This window comes from Ictalurus punctatus, chromosome 10 (assembly GCF_001660625.3).
Source record: "Ictalurus punctatus breed USDA103 chromosome 10, Coco_2.0, whole genome shotgun sequence".
Lineage (NCBI taxonomy): Eukaryota > Metazoa > Chordata > Actinopteri > Siluriformes > Ictaluridae > Ictalurus > Ictalurus punctatus.
Genome location: NC_030425.2, coordinates 14,397,690 through 14,415,559, shown reverse-complemented (window position 1 = coordinate 14,415,559; position 17,870 = coordinate 14,397,690). Strand labels below are relative to the sequence as shown.

Below are 17,870 nucleotides of genomic sequence, written 5' to 3'. Positions count from 1 at the left end.
GGCTATTTTCTCACGCTATGGGCCATCGGCGGATAGTTTAAAAACATCTGATGATCAAGGCTGATTATACCCTGTCAATCAAAAGAGGGCGAGAAAACACATGGATTTCATGCTGTGTGTAACGATGTCTCTTGTGTCAAATGATGACAAAACTGCAGTTTGTAATCTCTGCACTGCTAAAATTTTACAGCAGAAGTGAGCAGCAGTGAAGTGGAAGTTTCGGCCTCAAGTGTAATTAAAAATAATAAATAAATAAATAAATACACACACACACACACACACACACACACACACACACACACATATCCCAGAAAAATATATATGTAGTGTATTTCATATCCAGTTAATATATATATATATATATAAGGTTGATATTACATATTACCTGTTTGATCAGTGATGAAGTAGAAATGCTTGTGTTTGTGGTGAGTGAATGTGAGACTAACAGGAGGTTTTTTAGAATTCAGTCAATGTTAATATGAATGAATGACATTCAATACGTTAAGAAATCTTACTATAATCTTCAGAATTTAGTTCATGTGTTAATGTTAATTGAGTAATGCGTTTTCTGTTTATGAGACCAGTTATTGTGAAACAACTTGTTGAAATGGAGAGGATGACGGCTTTTTTTTCCAGAATTGTGGAATTAATTATTATTAATTTAAAAGAAGGCATAAAAGGCAGAACTATCGGTATCGGCCGATATCACTCTGAATAATCGGGTATAGGTATCGGCTGAGAAATCTAGTATCGGTGCATCGCTACTTGACATTCTTTGGGGTGAAGGATAGAAGCTCTCTTAACCTGTAAACAGCTCGTTTGCCACTCTTCATCTCCACTAATAATAATTCTAAATCCTGACCCAAGGTAAATGATTATTTTGGCACTCTGTAAACCCACCCCACTGCTGCTCCACGAGCTGACTGATGCCTGAAAATGAATGACCCATCTTCAAGATCCCTAACCCTTTACACACACAAACAATAGCCAGCCTTTGCTGTGCTTCTCCAAACCGCTGCTCTCGCATCAGGCCGGAACAGATGGTGCCATTCAGTCATTCCAAAGTGCACATAAATTTCTAGCTAAAATGCCAGGCCAGCACCATGCCATGAATATGCTGTTCCAGTCGAGCAGATGTGAAGGGGAGATTTAAAAGCCTTAATTTTTTTTTTAAAGAGACAACGGAATCACCGGAGTGGAAACACAAAACACACGTATTAACGGTCTGATGATGGTCTTATCCATCTCTTTAATGATGTGTGAAATCAGACAGAAAACGAAAAAGGCAGTCAGCAAACCCTTTATTACTGAAGTCCTACTACATGGCCAGCTCTAGTAATCCCATTGTTACAACTTTTACATAAGTTTCCCCATCTGACTTCCTCTATACACACACACACACACACACACACACACACACACACACACACACACACACACACACAATATACACAGTAGATTACACTTATCTTAATCCAGGCGCTTCAGCATGTTTTATATGGAGGGATTAAGCAAACTGCTGACTTTCACAGCCCTGGAGGCTTCTACAGTGGCTTTCAGCCTGAACATTAGTGTGTGTAAAGGCTCATACAGCAATATGAGGTGATGGTGTATTTAGCTCAGCTTAACTATTGACTGCCATCACTGCAGTGTCTCTCATTAAGCAGACCTGGGCCACAGACGGCTGCCTGATAAGAGCCTGAGCATCAGCACTAACGGGGCTTATCAGTCACAGAGATCCTGTTAGGCACCAGATGTGAAGTTACAGAGCCATAGCATGTTACTAGCACACAAGCTGACTCAAAAACCCCGTGCTTCATAATTTGTAGCTATATTTGTGTACATGTCTGATAACTAGAGTTTTGAAAAATGTAAGAAAATTTGAATTTTGCTTTAACTAGCATTAAAAAAAAGTATTCAATTTAAGTATTAAGAACACCCACAGGCACCCTGTTTAAAGACAGAGTTGGAGTGATACTATACCAAAAGTGTTAAAACACTTAAAAATAACAAAGACAACAAAATCAATTTTTCGAAAAGGTTTTAAGACAGAAGTTTAATATACAACCCTTTCTCAGACACAAGTTAAAGTTGTGACTGATATAAATGTTTTCAAAAACACTTATTAAAAATATGAATGATAAGACACCTAAAATGTAATATCATACAAACGCAAAGGTAAGACATTATATAAAGCCTTTAATTTTTTTTCTAATTTCACCATCATCTGTTAAATCTTGCCATCTAAAAAATAATTTTTCCTAAAAACAACAATGCCAGTTTGTCCTTTAACAAATTCCATGTGCTATATAGAAATCTTTTTAAACAGCACATCCCAAAAAAGTTCCATTCCTCTAATACCACAACAACTTGCCAACACTAACATTTTTTATTATTATTATTAAAGAATGACACATGGCACGCTTTACCAGTTTATATTTACATTTAAATGTTGTGGAGCATGCATGAAACAAATTAGTTCCTGTTATCTCTTATGTTGTAGCAGTTATTAACAGTCATTCCATCATCAGAAACTCTTTTTCCCTCTCTCGAAAATAACAAAAGGGGAAAAAAAATGCAGCTTTCTGCTGGAAAATGTAAAAAGCCTGACACTGGAAACATCTTCCATACAGTAAATGCTAAATAAACACCTCCTTACAGAACATTAGAAAAATAAATCAGTACCTGACCAATCAGAACGGAGAACTCAACAGTGCTGCGTTATAAAAAGAGTTAAGTCCTAGCTGCCAAACTCTGTTCCTGGAGATCTGTGCTTCAGCACCTAGCATAACAGCTAATATTACACAGCTCTGAAGTTCTCAACACAGTGAACCCTGGGGACTGTTCTGATAAACTCTGATGCATGCTAGAGAGATGTGACACTAAAAAACATACAGTCTACAAGGAATAGAGCTAGCAATAGCAAGAATAGGCTCTAATAGTCTGCTGTCTGCTGTGTGATCATCAAAGACTCAAACAACAACAACAACAAAAAAACCCAGCAGTGTGAAAAGAATCCAGTGGGTTCGCATTGTGGAAATGTGACAAGTGTGTGTACTTTTGATGCTCTGAACATACAGTGCCCTCCACTAATATTGGCACCCTTGGTAAATATGAGCAAAGAAGGCTGTGAAAAATGATGTTTATTGTTTAACCTTTTCATCTTTTGTCAAATAATTTACAAAAATACTCTGCTCTCATAGATAAACAATTGCACATATATACATACACATATATATATATATACATACACACACACACACATATATATTATATATTATATATATATATATTATATATATTATATATATATATATATATATATATATATATATATATATATATATATATATATATATATATATATATATATATATATATATAATTTGCACCCTTTTAGTCAATACTTTGTGCTACTTCTCTTTGCCAAGATAACAGCTCAGAGTCTTCTCCTATAATGCCTGATGAGGTTGGAGAGTACATGGCAAGGGATCTGAGACCATTCCTCCATACAGAATCTCTCCAGATCCCTCAAAACTTCGAGGTCCACGCTGGTGGAATCTCCTCTTCAGTTCACCCCACAGGTTTTCCATAGGGTTCAAGTCAGGGGACTGGGATGGCCATGTCAGGACCCTGATTTTGTGGTCAGTGAACCATTTTTGTGTTGATTCTAATGTGTGTTTTGGATCATTGTCCTGCTGGAAGATCCAACCACAGCCCATTTGAAGCTTTCTGGCAGAGGCAGTCAGGTTTTCATTTAATATCTGTTGATATTTGATAGAATCCATTATGCCATGTATCCTAACAAAATGTCCAGGTCCTCTGTCAGGAAAACAGCCCCAAAACATTAAAGAGTCACCACCATATTTAAACATTTAACCATATTTAACCGTGGGCATGAGGTACTTTTCCATATGGCTACCTCTCTGTGTGCACCAAAACCACCTCTGGTGTTTATTGCCAAAAAGCTCTATTTTGTTTCATCTGACCACAGAACCCGATCCCATTTGAAGTTCCAGTAGTGTCTGGAAAACTGAAGATGCTTGAGTTTGTTTTTGGATGAGAGTAGAGGCTTTTTTTTAACCCCTTCCAAACAACTTGTGGTGATGTAGGTGACTTCGGATTATAGTTTTGGAGACCTTCTGACCCCAAGACTCAACTAACTTCTGCAATTCTCCAGCTGTGATCCTTGGAGATTTTTTGGCCACTCGAACCATGTTCACAGTGTGCTGAGACAATATAGACACACGTCCAATTCCAGATTGATTCATAACATTTCCAGTTGACTGGACCTTCTTAATTATTGCCCTGCTGGTGGAAATGGGCATTTTCAATGCTTATGCCATTTTCTTATAGCCACTTCCCATTTTGTGAAGCTCAACAATCTTTTGCCACACATCACAGCTATATTCCTTGGTCTTACCCATTGTTACGAATGACTAAGGGAATTTGGCCTGTGTGTTACCTCATGTTTATAACCCCGTGAAACAGGAAGTCATGGTTGAACAATATCCTGTTCCTAGTCACCCAGATGTACAAAAAAAATTAAAATATCAATGAGAATATACTTCAAATATATTTTTCTCATATTAATTCATAGGGGTGCCAATAACTACTGCACATATATTTAACAACGGTTTGGATAAACCTGTATTGTGTTTGCAATTGTTTCATATCCTTGAAAGCCAAAGACAATTTTTCACAGCCTTCTTTGCTCATATTTACCAAGGGTGTCAATATTAGTGGAGAGCACTGTATTAACACAATATACAGTATATAATTATGACACTGAGGAACTGCAATGTAGAATTAAAGAAAAGCAGCATCAGGTTTTTTCTTTAATGAAGCAGAAAAGCCAGGATACAAACTTTACCTGTTATGTATACAATATTTAATTTTAAAAAGAGTGTGTATATTATATACACACACACACACACACACACACACACACACACACATACATATACATATATATATATATATATATATATATATATATATATATATATATATATATATATACACACACATATACATATATATACATATATTATATATACATATACATATATACACACATATACACACACACACACACACACAAATATACATATACAAGAACGTGAGGCCATGCTTTGATATAAACAAAGGAAAAGGTAGAAGTGGGAAAGAAAAAATAAATACATAAGTACATAAATAAAAATCACCAACCTCTGTCATCCACAGGATCCTCTTCTTCCTGCACAAGGCTGGGAGGTCTGTACGGTGGAGGGAGACGCATGGGGGGAGGCGCACTCTGCTGTTCTGGTTTCTACCTCACACAGACAAACACACAGTGCACAGATCAGAATATTAAATAACCGTTCATCCTGAACTAATCAGATAGGTAAACTACTTCACATACAGCACTACAAGATGTTCGTAGACTGTATTATTTATCTTTCCTTGAAAACCTTTTAAATAAAATATAAATCAATGCTCAGAAATTAAATTAATAATAATAATAATAATAATAATAATAATGTTCACTCCAAGCAGACGGTATATAGTTATGAAATGTAGCTATGAAACAGCTCAGTATAATTTAGCAGAGATTGATATTATTAAAATTCTCCAAATGTAAATGTTACACATTAATAGAGTTAACTAAAGCATAGACATGACATTGTTTCAAAGCTGTTTTTCACTCATTCACATGAGTGCAGATCAGACTCTGTTAACTGTCTAATACAATACACATATCCACATATCCATCCATCCACCCATCTATGTATCCTTCCACCCACCAGTCATTGCACACCTATGTTTGAATGCTGTACAGAGACTTCCTCAGCACCTGACTGGAAAGCTGAGCCTGTTGGGCCTGAACACCTCTCTCTGCAACTGGATCCTGGACTTCCTGACTAGGGGACTTAAGTCAGTCTGGAACGGAAACGGTGTCTCCAGCACCACCACATTGTGCACGGGGACCCCCCAGGGCTGTGTGCTCGGTCCACTGCTGTTCACTCTGCTAACTCACAACTGTGCAGCAATGCACAACTCAAATCACATCATGAAATTCGCTGATAACATGACCATGATGGGCTCATCAGCAAAAACGACGAGTCAGCATACAGAGAGGAGGTGCAGCGGATAACGAACTGGTACAGTGCAAACAACCAGTCTCTGAACATGAGAAAAAACAAAAGAGATGGTTGTTGACTTCACGAAAGCACAGAGCGAACACTCGGCTGAACATCGACTGCTCCTCTGTGGAGATCGTGAACAGCATTCCTTGGTGTTCATCTGGCGGAAAACCTCACTTGGTTCCTCAAAACCAGCTCCCTAACCAAGAAAGCCCAGCAGCACTCTACATACTGAAAAGGCTGAAAAAAGCCCATCTCCTACCCCTCGTTCTCACCACATTCTACAGAGGAACTACTGAGAGCATCCTGAGCAGCTGCATCACTGCCTGGTTTGGAAATTGCACCGTATCGGATCGCAAAACCCTGCAGCGGATAGTGAGGAAAGCTGAGAAGATCATCTCGCCTGAGAAGGTCTCTCTTCCCTCCATCATAGACATTTACACCACACGCTGCATCGACAAAGCCACCAGCATTGTGGATGATCCCACACACAAACTCTTCACCCTCCTGCCATCTGGAAAAAATTAACCAAAGCATTCAGGCCTTCACGGCCAGACTGTGTTACAGTTTCTTCCCCCAAGCCATCAGACTCCTCAGTACTCAGAGACTGGCCTGACAAGCACAAGCGCACACACACACAGAACACCATCCAACTCCAACAGCTACATTTGCACATTTCTGTATCAACTGTACTGCATTTTTTTGCTGCTACTGTATTTATAAAAATATCGTATTTAATTTCATGTCACTATTATACACTTTACCTGGCTGCTACCGCAATAACGGCTATGTCCACATTTGGTATAAGCTTATCTGCTCAATACTAAGTCATAGCATGTTATGCTTACATTCAAAGCATTTTTTTGATATTGTTAATCTTTTGCATTACCTGTTATATCAGACACTTCTTTACTAGAACTGTGTGCTGGTCAGCGCTACACTATCACTTACTGTGCCTATTGTCCTGTTTTAGCAGTTACTTTACTGCCTTGCGTTGTTTGCACATGCACTTTATGTAGAAACATGCAAGTCTTAATTAGTCCTATGTTGTCTCATGTGGTTACGGTGTTGCTTTATGTAGCACCATTGTCCTGGAGGAACGTTGTTTCTTTTCACTGTGTTCTGCACAAGATGTACATGGCTGAAATGACAATAAAAGCCACTTGACTTGACCCATGCATTCACTGACATTTACATTATCAACCTCCTGGTGAGACTCGAAGAAAAAGCAGCAGGATGTACTGTATAAATGCTGAAACTGAAACGGACCAAAAAAAAAAAAATTGAAAGGAAAAAAGTAAAAGATGCTCTGTCATGCTCTGAAATGGAGTGCTGGGATTAAAATGCTACAAAGAGTGGACAGACTGCTTTCTCCCATACCCCTGCCAGCTCCGAGGTGAGAGAACAGTTGTGCTCTGAATAGCAGCTTAAACAACTGCAGGCTGCAAGAGAGTACATCTACATTTATTCATTTAGCACAGACTCTAGGCTGCTTACATACTCTATTCACGCAAACATACCCCCACATATCGTGCTTGTGAAGGCTCACGTCATCATCAAGCTGTCGAAATAAACAGGTTATATGCTAGATATTTATCAAACAATGGCCGTGTTTAACGAATGTGCTTTGCTACTGCATGAAGCTGCCGCTTCATGGCCGTTCTTGCCTGATCAGATAATATGAATCAGCCATTTGTGCTGCTCGCTAATGACCTGTGGATGAAGCCACATAGCAGAGGGAGTAGCATCCTCAAGAGTGTTGAGTACCTGCTCTGACTCATCAAGACTTACTTATGCCTGATTAGTACCTAATGAATGATGCAGAAGCTAAAGAGCTTCAGGCTTAGTGGTTCATATTGAAATCATGCAGCTTTTTATTTCAAGCAACCTAAAAATGTGGCTCAAAACATAAAGTCCAAACTCATACTTGTGCAAGAATTTCAGCATAACCCTTTTCTCCTGAGGTTTCCCCTGTTGACCTTTGTTGGTTTTCTTAATCCACACTGTATCTCTCTCTGCTCCAGAAGACACTGAGATACTGTTTGGAAATGGGCTGTAATGTTAATTCAATTTCTTAGCAACTAATGAGGAGACTTGTACTGATTGGGCTGAATAATCTCACATATCCTCAGGAGCCATGTGGCATACTAACGGCTGAAGGAGCAATTAGGACAATTATTGCCATTTCTATTTAATTACAAACTAAAGCTGTTGTAATCAAGAATTTGGCCATTTCTGAGCTCAGTAAAAAAGATGCTCCCAGAGGAGATGACACCATTTCTTTTGAAATGTGTTCTCATTTCTTCCGCTTTCTCTGCCTTGCATTTAAATAAGCTGTATTCTTGATTTTCTGGTGATTATATATGCTGTAAACAAAAGCATCATGATAAATGCATGGTTTTGCCTTTGCATTTATGGAGGTGTTTCAAATCCTTTTGAAGGACAAAGACAATGGAAACATGCTATTTACACACAGTCCACTCAATTTCACTGTGTAGTGTCTCAATTCAGGACAATTTCAGATATCCTGAAGGGTACACTAGATGGGTTATAATTAAAAGGAGTAAGGCAGTGTGATAAAGTGGAGAAACGAAATTCACAGCTCTTTCCCTGGGGACCCACTGCTCAATATACTTTTCCTTGTAGCAGCACATCTGATTCAAGTCCAAACTGCTTAGAATTCAGATGAGAGACTGTGTTAAAGATAATAAAACCTGAATTTTTTTTTTTTTTTTTTTTTAAATCTGTGATCAATTCTGCACCACCTCTAGCAGTACATTACAAAGCAGTATCACATCTGGTATATATGTTGATTACTTGCTATTCACACATTTATTTATTTAATACTGGGCAATCAAGCACAGTAATACCATGGTCAGCAAACCAGTTAGTAGTAGTAGTTTTGGCACTGTACGCTGGTGCCAAGTACTGCTGGAAAAGGAAACCAGAATCTCCATAAAGCTTGTCGCAGATGGAAGTATGAAGTGCTCTAAAATCTCCTGATAGACGCTGCACTGACTCTCGACTTGAGAAAAAACATTGTAGCAACACCAGCAGATGACATGCCCCCCCCCCAAATCATCACTAACTGTGGAAACTTCACACTGGACTTCGAGCAACTTGGATTCCACTCTTCCTCCAGACTCTGGGACCTTGATTTCCAAATTAAATGCAACATTTACTTTCATCTTCCCCATGATTGTGGTTGTGTGTACTGAAACAGACTGAGAGATTAAAGCCTCACCAAATCTTTGCAGGTGTTTCGAGTTAATTATCTGATTAGAGCTCTTCTCAGGTCGACATTTCTGTATTATAAATTCTTTATTGTAATATTTTGAGATACTGGATTTTTGATTTCCATGAGCTGTAAGCCATAATCAAGATTAAAACAAACAAAAAAAAAGGCTTGAATATTTCACTTTATGTGTAATGCATCTACAATACATGAAAGTTACACTTTTTGAATTAAATTACAGGACAAAATTAAACTTTTCCACAATATTCTAATTTTTTTTTTTTATATGCACCTGTACATGCATGCAACAGACCAGAGTAGAACATTGTTTACATTATTTCACCAAGCTATTTGCACTCGGGATGCAATTTACAGCACAATTGATTATCTACATTTACAAACAGCACAACTGATTCTTGGACTCAAACGCAGTAATTATTATGAGTAAGAATGGAATTTGCTGTTGTAAGATATTGTTTATTACTATATTGGTAGTTGAGTCCTGCTTAGATCTCCCAATACCAACACAAAGACAAACCCAGTCATCACATCTCATTCTGTAGAGTGAATTACACTAGAATTTGAGACCTCCCTAACATCTTGGCAGCTGTCTCTCATGAGCTCCGAATACATTTTATCAAACAAAACATGGTGCTTAATAGAGTGGCGAAAGCTAGATTTAAACCAAGTTAGGAAAATAAAAGGGATAAAGGGAGAGATCAAGCTGCTCACCAGTATGCCTTTCCTCTTGGCCTTGTGCTGCCTTATACTTGAGGCTGTGACTGAAACAGGCTACACACCCACCCACACACACACACCCACACACACACACAGTGAGACTTAATAAAGCAACAGACAACGAAGCAGAAAAAGTCATGCAGCAGATGTGCTCCTGTGGTGAGCAGAACCAATCTCTCACATCAGTGACACAGCAGAAGCAGATTTAGATCTGAAAATAGACATATAACCATGTAGTAATGGGAAATGTACTGAAAATGTCTGTCATAAAACAAGCCCAAGATTTAATTAATAGACTCTACGAACAAGTCAGGCATTATTTTCAAAAAAGGGGGGTTCTTGACTCCAACAAGCTTAAAAGCTAGATATATCCATATCACTTATCTAATAGCATCACACTAAAAATAAACTTCATCCTAGACACTCTCTCCCTCTCTCTCAGTAGTTTTGTTTTTCCCTAACATTTGTTGCTCGAATTTTACACTGGAGGTATTCATATGGCAAATTAAGATTAAGTTTCCAGCCTCCAGTTTAGCATAATGCAAACTGCATGGCTAAATAGTTACAGACTTTTCTCAGAGCTTCTTATATACGTCTGCCATTGGATGCCTTATCTATAAACACAGCATATGTTGCATAGCTAAAAAACAAAACAAAGAGTAGAAGCAGCCATCTTGAAGCTGAAATCAACATCTCCACACCAGCATCAGACTCCGGCCAGATATGTGGCCAAAATTTTAAAGCAGAGTTGTATGTAAAAAAAAAAAAAAAATCGTTTAAATGATGTTATACCACAGCACTGCTGAATTCTCAGTCCTGTTGCAGCCTTTCTAATTTGTCATTATTTCTATAACAACAACTCACTTAGAAAATTGGAGTGGTATAAGAAGAGTAAATCAATTCAGCATGTTGGTACAGGAAAATAATCAACTTCATGATCACATTAACTCTGCTTAGTGTTGGGCCACGTCACACCACTCTGTCTCTGACTACATTTACATGGACAGCGGTAATCTAATTATTGACCTTATTCTGAATAAGACAATATTGTGATTAAGGTGTTTACATGAGTTGCTTTGAGTATATTCCTTTCATGTTCCTGTTTTACATGTTATAGAACATAGATCGATTAACGGCACGCATCATTACACCACTGCACTACGCCGTCCGACGGTCCCTCCAGAATTTCACATATTAACATACAGTTCGTCTGCGTTATGGTACCGTATACAGTTCTGGATGTATTTATTTTTAATTTTACGAAAGCTTCAACTGCAGTTAATTATTTGTCACGCTAAACATGCAAATAGATGACTGCTTGAAGCCATGGGCTGCGTCCAAAACCGCGTAGATATACATGAAATACATGTATTTCTCCTATTATATAGAAGGTAAGTACGCGGTTTGGGACGCAGCCGTGCTCTCTTGTTTGCAGTCAAACGGTTGAGCACTGCCGTGTGTGTACGCAAAGTGTGGTGAAAACTCCCACATGACGTTAATTGTGTGATTAAGGTGTTTACATGTCTGTAATACACGTTGATAGTGCAACTAAAACAGGAATACTCCACGTCTTAATTCAATTTGTGTTTACTTCGAGTATGACTTTAGTCAGATTAAGGTCATCAATAATCGCTGTTTACATGCTAGTTTCTTAAATCAGAGTATTGTCTTAAATCTCGTTAATATCCGATTATTGTTGTCCATGTAAACGTACTGATTGATTATTTTCCTGTAACAACACACCACTAAGAGTTTTATTCCTTACAATTAGACTAATATTGTAATTTTATGATGTTATTCATTTGTTTCAGTAGTCAATCAACCTTTTTTTAACATTTTTTTTTTTACATTTTACTCTTGTCTCAATTGATTCTTTAATAATGCCACAATGTATAAATGGAGATGAAAAGCTGTGAACATGTAGCAAAGACAGCTGGGGGAGAAAAAAAAAAAAAAAAAAAAAAAGATTTGACAGTAGAGAATTTTGAGAAATAGTCAAGAGCAATACCCGGGGAGTGGATGAAAGGCTCTGCACGATGAACTCCACAGGGCTCGGAGCACTTTTAATGGCCTGCACTGCCTCCTCATGGCTGGCGTTTTGCAGGTCCACACCTGCCACCTGAGGAACGGAATAAGACACTGTGTAAGATTTTTGTGCAATCAATTATATTATTATACCAGCTACACATTTGTGTATCATGAACATTTTCTAGTATTATTCTGTACCAACAACACATCTTGGAAGTAGCACGGCTGGTTTGTGGAGACCCTGTATGTTTTTGTATGCGTGTGTGTGTGTGTGTGTGTGTGTGTGTGTGTGTGTGTGTGTGTGCACGTGTTGCTCACCTGCAAGATCTTGTCTCCAGTTTTGAGTGCGTGTGTGCGTCCTGCAGGGCTGTCTGGAAGCACCTGTTTAATGAAGATGCCTTTCAGCTCTTCTCCATTCTTCAGGCGCTTTATAACTGACTGCCCGCCAACGATGCTGATGCCCAGAGACTCGCCAGGATCCAGCCAAACCTCCACTCTACAAAACACAATCACAAACCCACACACCAGGTTTAGTCATCTTATATGTTATTAGGCTTGACAAATGTCTCTACACCTACAGGCAAACCTTAATTATGGCAATTTTCAGTACTGTAATGCATATAATCTTAACTAGCCTGCATTTTTATACAATATTAGAAGATACGCTATGCATTCATTTCACACAAATCATGGAATGTGAAAATCGTTTAAAGGATGTCTATTAAAGAAAACGATTAGAAGGCAATCATATCATAACCATTGGTGTATATATTGTGCTATATATCCATCTTTACCTCGACATCAAACAATAATAATTAGTATTTATTTAAACTCATGCAATAGACAGCAAAGTCAAATCCCAAATGACCTCATTCATTATGTACAGTGCTGTGAAAATGTATTTGCCCCATCCTGATTTATTCCGTATATCTCACAGTAAACAATTTCAGAAATTAAAACAAAATCCAAGATAAAACAAAGGCAACCTGAGTAAACACAAAATACAGTTTTTAAATGATTTTATTTACGGAAGCAAAAAGGTTATCCAATACCAACTGGGCCTGTGAGAAAATGTATTTGCCCCCATAGTTACTAATTCCCCAAATCTATGAAACTGCATTCATAATGGGGTTCAGCTGGACTAGACACAACCAGGCCTGCAAACCCTGTTCAATCAAATCAACAGTTAAATAGAACTTTTTCTACAGCATGAAGTCGGTTAAAAGATCTTACCCAGTAACACACTATGCCAAAAGATTAAATAAATTCCAGAAATTATAAGTTATTAGGAGATTGAAATACATCAGTCTCTACCAGAAAATCCTAAAGGAGAATGTCCGGTCTTCAGTCCGTAAGTTGAAACTCAAGCACAACTGGTTTATGCAGCAAGACAATGATCCAAAGCATAGGAGTAAATCCTAGTTCTAGAAGTAAGTGAAAGACTGATCTCCAGTTATCAGAAGTGTTTGGTTGCAGTTATTGCTGCTAGAGGTGGCACAAATCAGATTAAGTTTAAGGGGGCAATTAGTTTTTCACATTGGTGATAGGTGTTGGATCACTTTTTAGCTTCAACAAAAAAAAACAACAAAAAAAACCCTGTATTGTGTGTTTACTCGGGTTGCCTTTGTTTTATGCTGTATTTAGTTTGAATATATACTAAAATATTTAGTATGAGACACACAAAAACAGAAGAAATCAGGACTTTTTCAAAGCCCTGTATGCTTACTGCACAGGTATCACCCAGTCACCAACAATATGCTGAATGAATCTGAGATTCTGATACACAATAAACGTCTGCTGGAAAATTGGAAATGACTGACATTGTAATGACTAAAATATAAAACAAATAAAATCAATGTAGAAGCAAAAAAAAAAAAAAAAGAAGGAATAACCTGCGTGGGGGACCCCAGTGACTGAAGATGGGGGTTTCCTCTCCCTCTCCATCCTCTCTCTCTGGCAAATCACTGATGCCACACAGATATATACACACACACACACACACACACACGATATATTACAGCATGTCCACAATTTAATGAACCTGAACTATAAACAGTAATGTTTGTAGCAGAATCTTCAACAGCACAGTTCCCCAAAGGCCCATAATGCATTTTAACACATCATAATGCTCTCCAACCTGTGTTCGTCTCTCATCAGCCCCATTGCAGCCCCCTGACTTCTCTTCTTCCTTCTGCCATGTGAAGACAGCTGTGCAGACCTGTGGACATGGAAAACTATTTTCTCTTCTGTCATACACACAGACATGTCCTTAACCCTGTAAATTAGTGAAGCATCAAAAAATAATTAAGAAGACATCATTTCTGCTCAGTACATTTAAATTCTGACAAGCAGATCAACACTAGACACAAAATCATATATAAATAAACAGAGCAGTGGTGTGAAAGGAATATAATGCGTGGGGTAACAGTAGTGCATCTCTGACAATTGGATTTGTGTTTTTCTCTGGAGGTCACACACAATCTATGGCTACATAAACACTCACTATGTGCAAATTCCACTTTATTTTCAGCCAAACACTGATGCAACCCTAAGGGCCTGTTGCTGACTGAAATCTTATTTCAAATGTTCAGCATGCTGCGTAAAAGATCATGCGTTTGCCTGCACGTACACAGGCATGTGCACACGTGCACATACACACACCTGATCTCTTAATTCTCCATCATTCACTGACAGCAAAAGCAGCTGTCAGGGTCTCAGCTGCATCCCAATACAGCTTCAAGCCTTTCAGTGTGGAGGCTACTATCACAGAAGCCTCTCTCAGTCTCTGTCTCTCCCTCTGTCTGTGGCTCTGTCTCACTCGCTGTCTCGCTCGCTGTCCATCACACCCCGTCTGTCTCGGTCACTCTCTGTCTCTTTGTCTCCGTCTCCCTCTCTTTGTCTCCGTCTCCCTCTCTCTCTATCTCTCTTCGTCTCCGTCTCTCTCTGTCTGTATGTCTGTCTCTCTCTCTCTGTCTCAGTCTGTCTCTCTCTTCGTCTCAGTCTCTCTCTCTTCATCTCCCGCTCTCTCTCTCTCCCCGTCTGTCTCTCTCTTCGTCTCAGTCTCTCTCTCTTCATCTCCCGCTCTCTCTCTCTCCCCGTCTGTCTCTCTCTTCGTCTCAGTCTCTCTCTCTTCATCTCCCGCTCTCTCTCTCTCCCCGTCTGTCTCTCTCTTCGTCTCAGTCTCTCTCTCTTCATCTCCCGCTCTCTCTCTCTCCCCGTCTGTCTCTCTCTTCGTCTCAGTCTCTCTCTCTTCATCTCCCGCTCTCTCTCTCCCCCTGTCTGTCTCTCTCTTCGTCTCAGTCTCTCTCTCTTCATCTCCCGCTCTCTCTCTCTCCCCGTCTGTCTCTCTCTTCGTCTCCGTCTCTCTCTCTCTCTCTCTCTCTCTCTCTCTCTCTCTCTCTCTGTTTCTCTCTTCGTCTCCGTCTCTCTCTTCATCTTCATCTCTCTCCGTCCCCCTCCGTCTGCGTCCCCCTCCGTCTGAGTCTCTCTCTCCGTCCCCCCGTCTGTGTCTCTCTCCGTCCCCCTCCGTCTGTGTCTCTCTCCGTCCCCCTCCGTCTGAGTCTCTCTCCTTCCCCCTCCGTCTGAGTCTCTCTCCTTCCCCCTCCGTCTGAGTCTCTCTCTCCGTCCCCCCGTCTGTGTCTCTCTCCGTCCCCCTCCGTCTGTGTCTCTCTCCGTCCCCCTCCGTCTGAGTCTCTCTCCTTCCCCCTCCGTCTGAGTCTCTCTCCTTCCCCCTCCGTCTGAGTCTCTCTCCTTCCCCCTCCGTCTGAGTCTCTCTCTCCGTCCCCCCGTCTGTGTCTCTCTCCGTCCCCCTCCGTCTGTGTCTCTCTCCGTCCCCCTCCGTCTGAGTCTCTCTCCTTCCCCCTCCGTCTGAGTCTCTCTCCATCTGCGTCTCTCTCTGTCTGCGTCTCTCTCCCCGTCCCCCCGTCTGTGTCTCTCTCCGTCCCCCTCCGTCTGTGTCTCTCTCCGTCCGAGTCTCTCTCAGTCCCCCTCCGTCTGAGTCTCTCTCCTTCCCCCTCCGTCTGAGTCTCTCTCCTTCCCCCTCCGTCTCTCTCTCCGCCTCCCTTAGTCTGTGTCTCCGTCTGTGTCTCTCTCTCTCTATCTGTCTCTCTCTCCCCCAGTCTCTCTGAGTCCGTCTCCCTCTGTCTGTCTCACCCTCCGTCTCGCACTCTGTCCGTCTGTGTCCGCCTCGCTCCCTGTCTGTCGGTCTCAGTCTCTCCGTCTGTCTGTCCCTCAGTCTCTATCTGTCTGTCTGTCTCTCTCTCAGTCTCTCCCACGCCTGCTCTGACCTGACGATTGTTGCTCTTCGCTTATTTTCATGCATTATTACCAACGGCTGCATGTCTACGTAATTCAGAATCTGCTCAAAATCTAGCTACTAGAATTCAAGCTTATTCCAGTTGAATTATTGATGTGTGATTAGTGATCAGAAACAATGTAGAAAATAGGTAAACTAATGTCACACATCTTTGTTCACAGAAATCAGTCAAAATTGTCTTATAAAGTTTGTAAAACTGGGCTGACATCAATGTAATTACATTACAAATCTAAACGTACAAAGCTGCTAAAACATGGTTTCACAAAACAAAAGCTAAATATAAAATAAAATCAAGATTTGGCGAGTAAAAAAAAATAACAAAGGAAATCTATTTATTGTTGATTGTGCGCTGCGATATTGTTGTGACATCAGGTGTGTTTATGTCAGAGAAATGAATTTCTGAACCTCATGGCACAATGGGCCTTTCTATGCAAAACAGAGTCATTCGTCTAAAATATGTATTCAACAATTTAGTTTGAGACACTTTGTGGTGAAGTGGGCTTCAGTGGGCTAAGAAAAAAAACAACAACCCTGTAATCTGAATCAAACAGCGTCTTATTACAAAAGGTAGCAGGGTTTGCACCAGTCTGACTTGCAAGACTAACGAAAGAAAGCAACACTTTAATTGACTTAAATCATAAAACCATAACACATATTACATGTATATCGTTATAAATAAATAGGACAAAGAAGTAAATACAAGTCCAATTGCAACAAATCTCCATTTCAAAATAAAATATTTTTATTGCAGTGTGGTTGTGTAAATAATATTCAAGTAGTACTGTTAAAGACTTTCCTTATGTTTGATTAAACTGACACTTTAAAAGTTTCACATTCTGTCAATTTAAATGTATTTTCACAATAATACTGAATAAAATAATACAACTGTATAGAACATATTCTGAAGTATAGTATAAACCCATTAAAAAAATTATTTCGTCATCTTTGACCCTATTGCCATTGTTTTTGTAACGTTAGCTACAGCACCATTTGAATACCGTTTTAGCTGTGATTATACTCTTAACCATGTCTGTGATGGTACTGATGGATTCCTGCGTAGGTCATTCTGTAATACTGTCTTTACTCCAGTAGGTGGGGATACAACACAACACACACCACACCAAGCAATTCCTGTTACAGATACACACCCATAGAGCTATATTAGGAACACCTGTACACCTACTCATTCATGCCATCATCTAAATCATCCAATCATGGTAGCAGTGCAATGCATAAAATCATACAGATACAGGCCAGCAGATTTGGGTGATGTTCACATCAGCCATCAGAATGGGGAAAAATGGGATCTTGGTGATTTTAACTGTTGGTGCCAGATGAATTGGTTTGAGTATTTTTTATAACTTCTCTCACTCACACACACACACACACACACACACACACACACACACACACACAATAGTCTTTAGAG

At 39.6% G+C, this 17,870-nt stretch overlaps 1 protein-coding gene across 6 annotated transcripts in view; it reads right to left on the bottom strand.

The window, feature by feature from the left end:
* patj (PATJ crumbs cell polarity complex component) overlaps positions 1-17,870 on the bottom strand; it is a 133,572-nt gene that overhangs the window by 81,759 nt on the left and 33,943 nt on the right. For 5 of the 6 annotated variants that reach the window (XM_017477989.3, XM_017477988.3, XM_017477994.3 and 2 more), the window contains exons 24-29: positions 14,264-14,344; positions 14,019-14,090; positions 12,445-12,622; positions 12,107-12,217; positions 10,093-10,152; positions 5,212-5,311 (exon numbers count right to left, since the gene is read on the bottom strand). In XM_017477989.3, coding sequence (XP_017333478.1) covers positions 5,212-5,311; positions 10,093-10,152; positions 12,107-12,217; positions 12,445-12,622; positions 14,019-14,090; positions 14,264-14,344 — 602 coding nt within the window. The remainder of the gene's footprint in view (positions 1-5,211; positions 5,312-10,092; positions 10,153-12,106; positions 12,218-12,444; positions 12,623-14,018; positions 14,091-14,263; positions 14,345-17,870) is intronic. The other variant, XM_017477993.3, reaches the window with a different exon arrangement.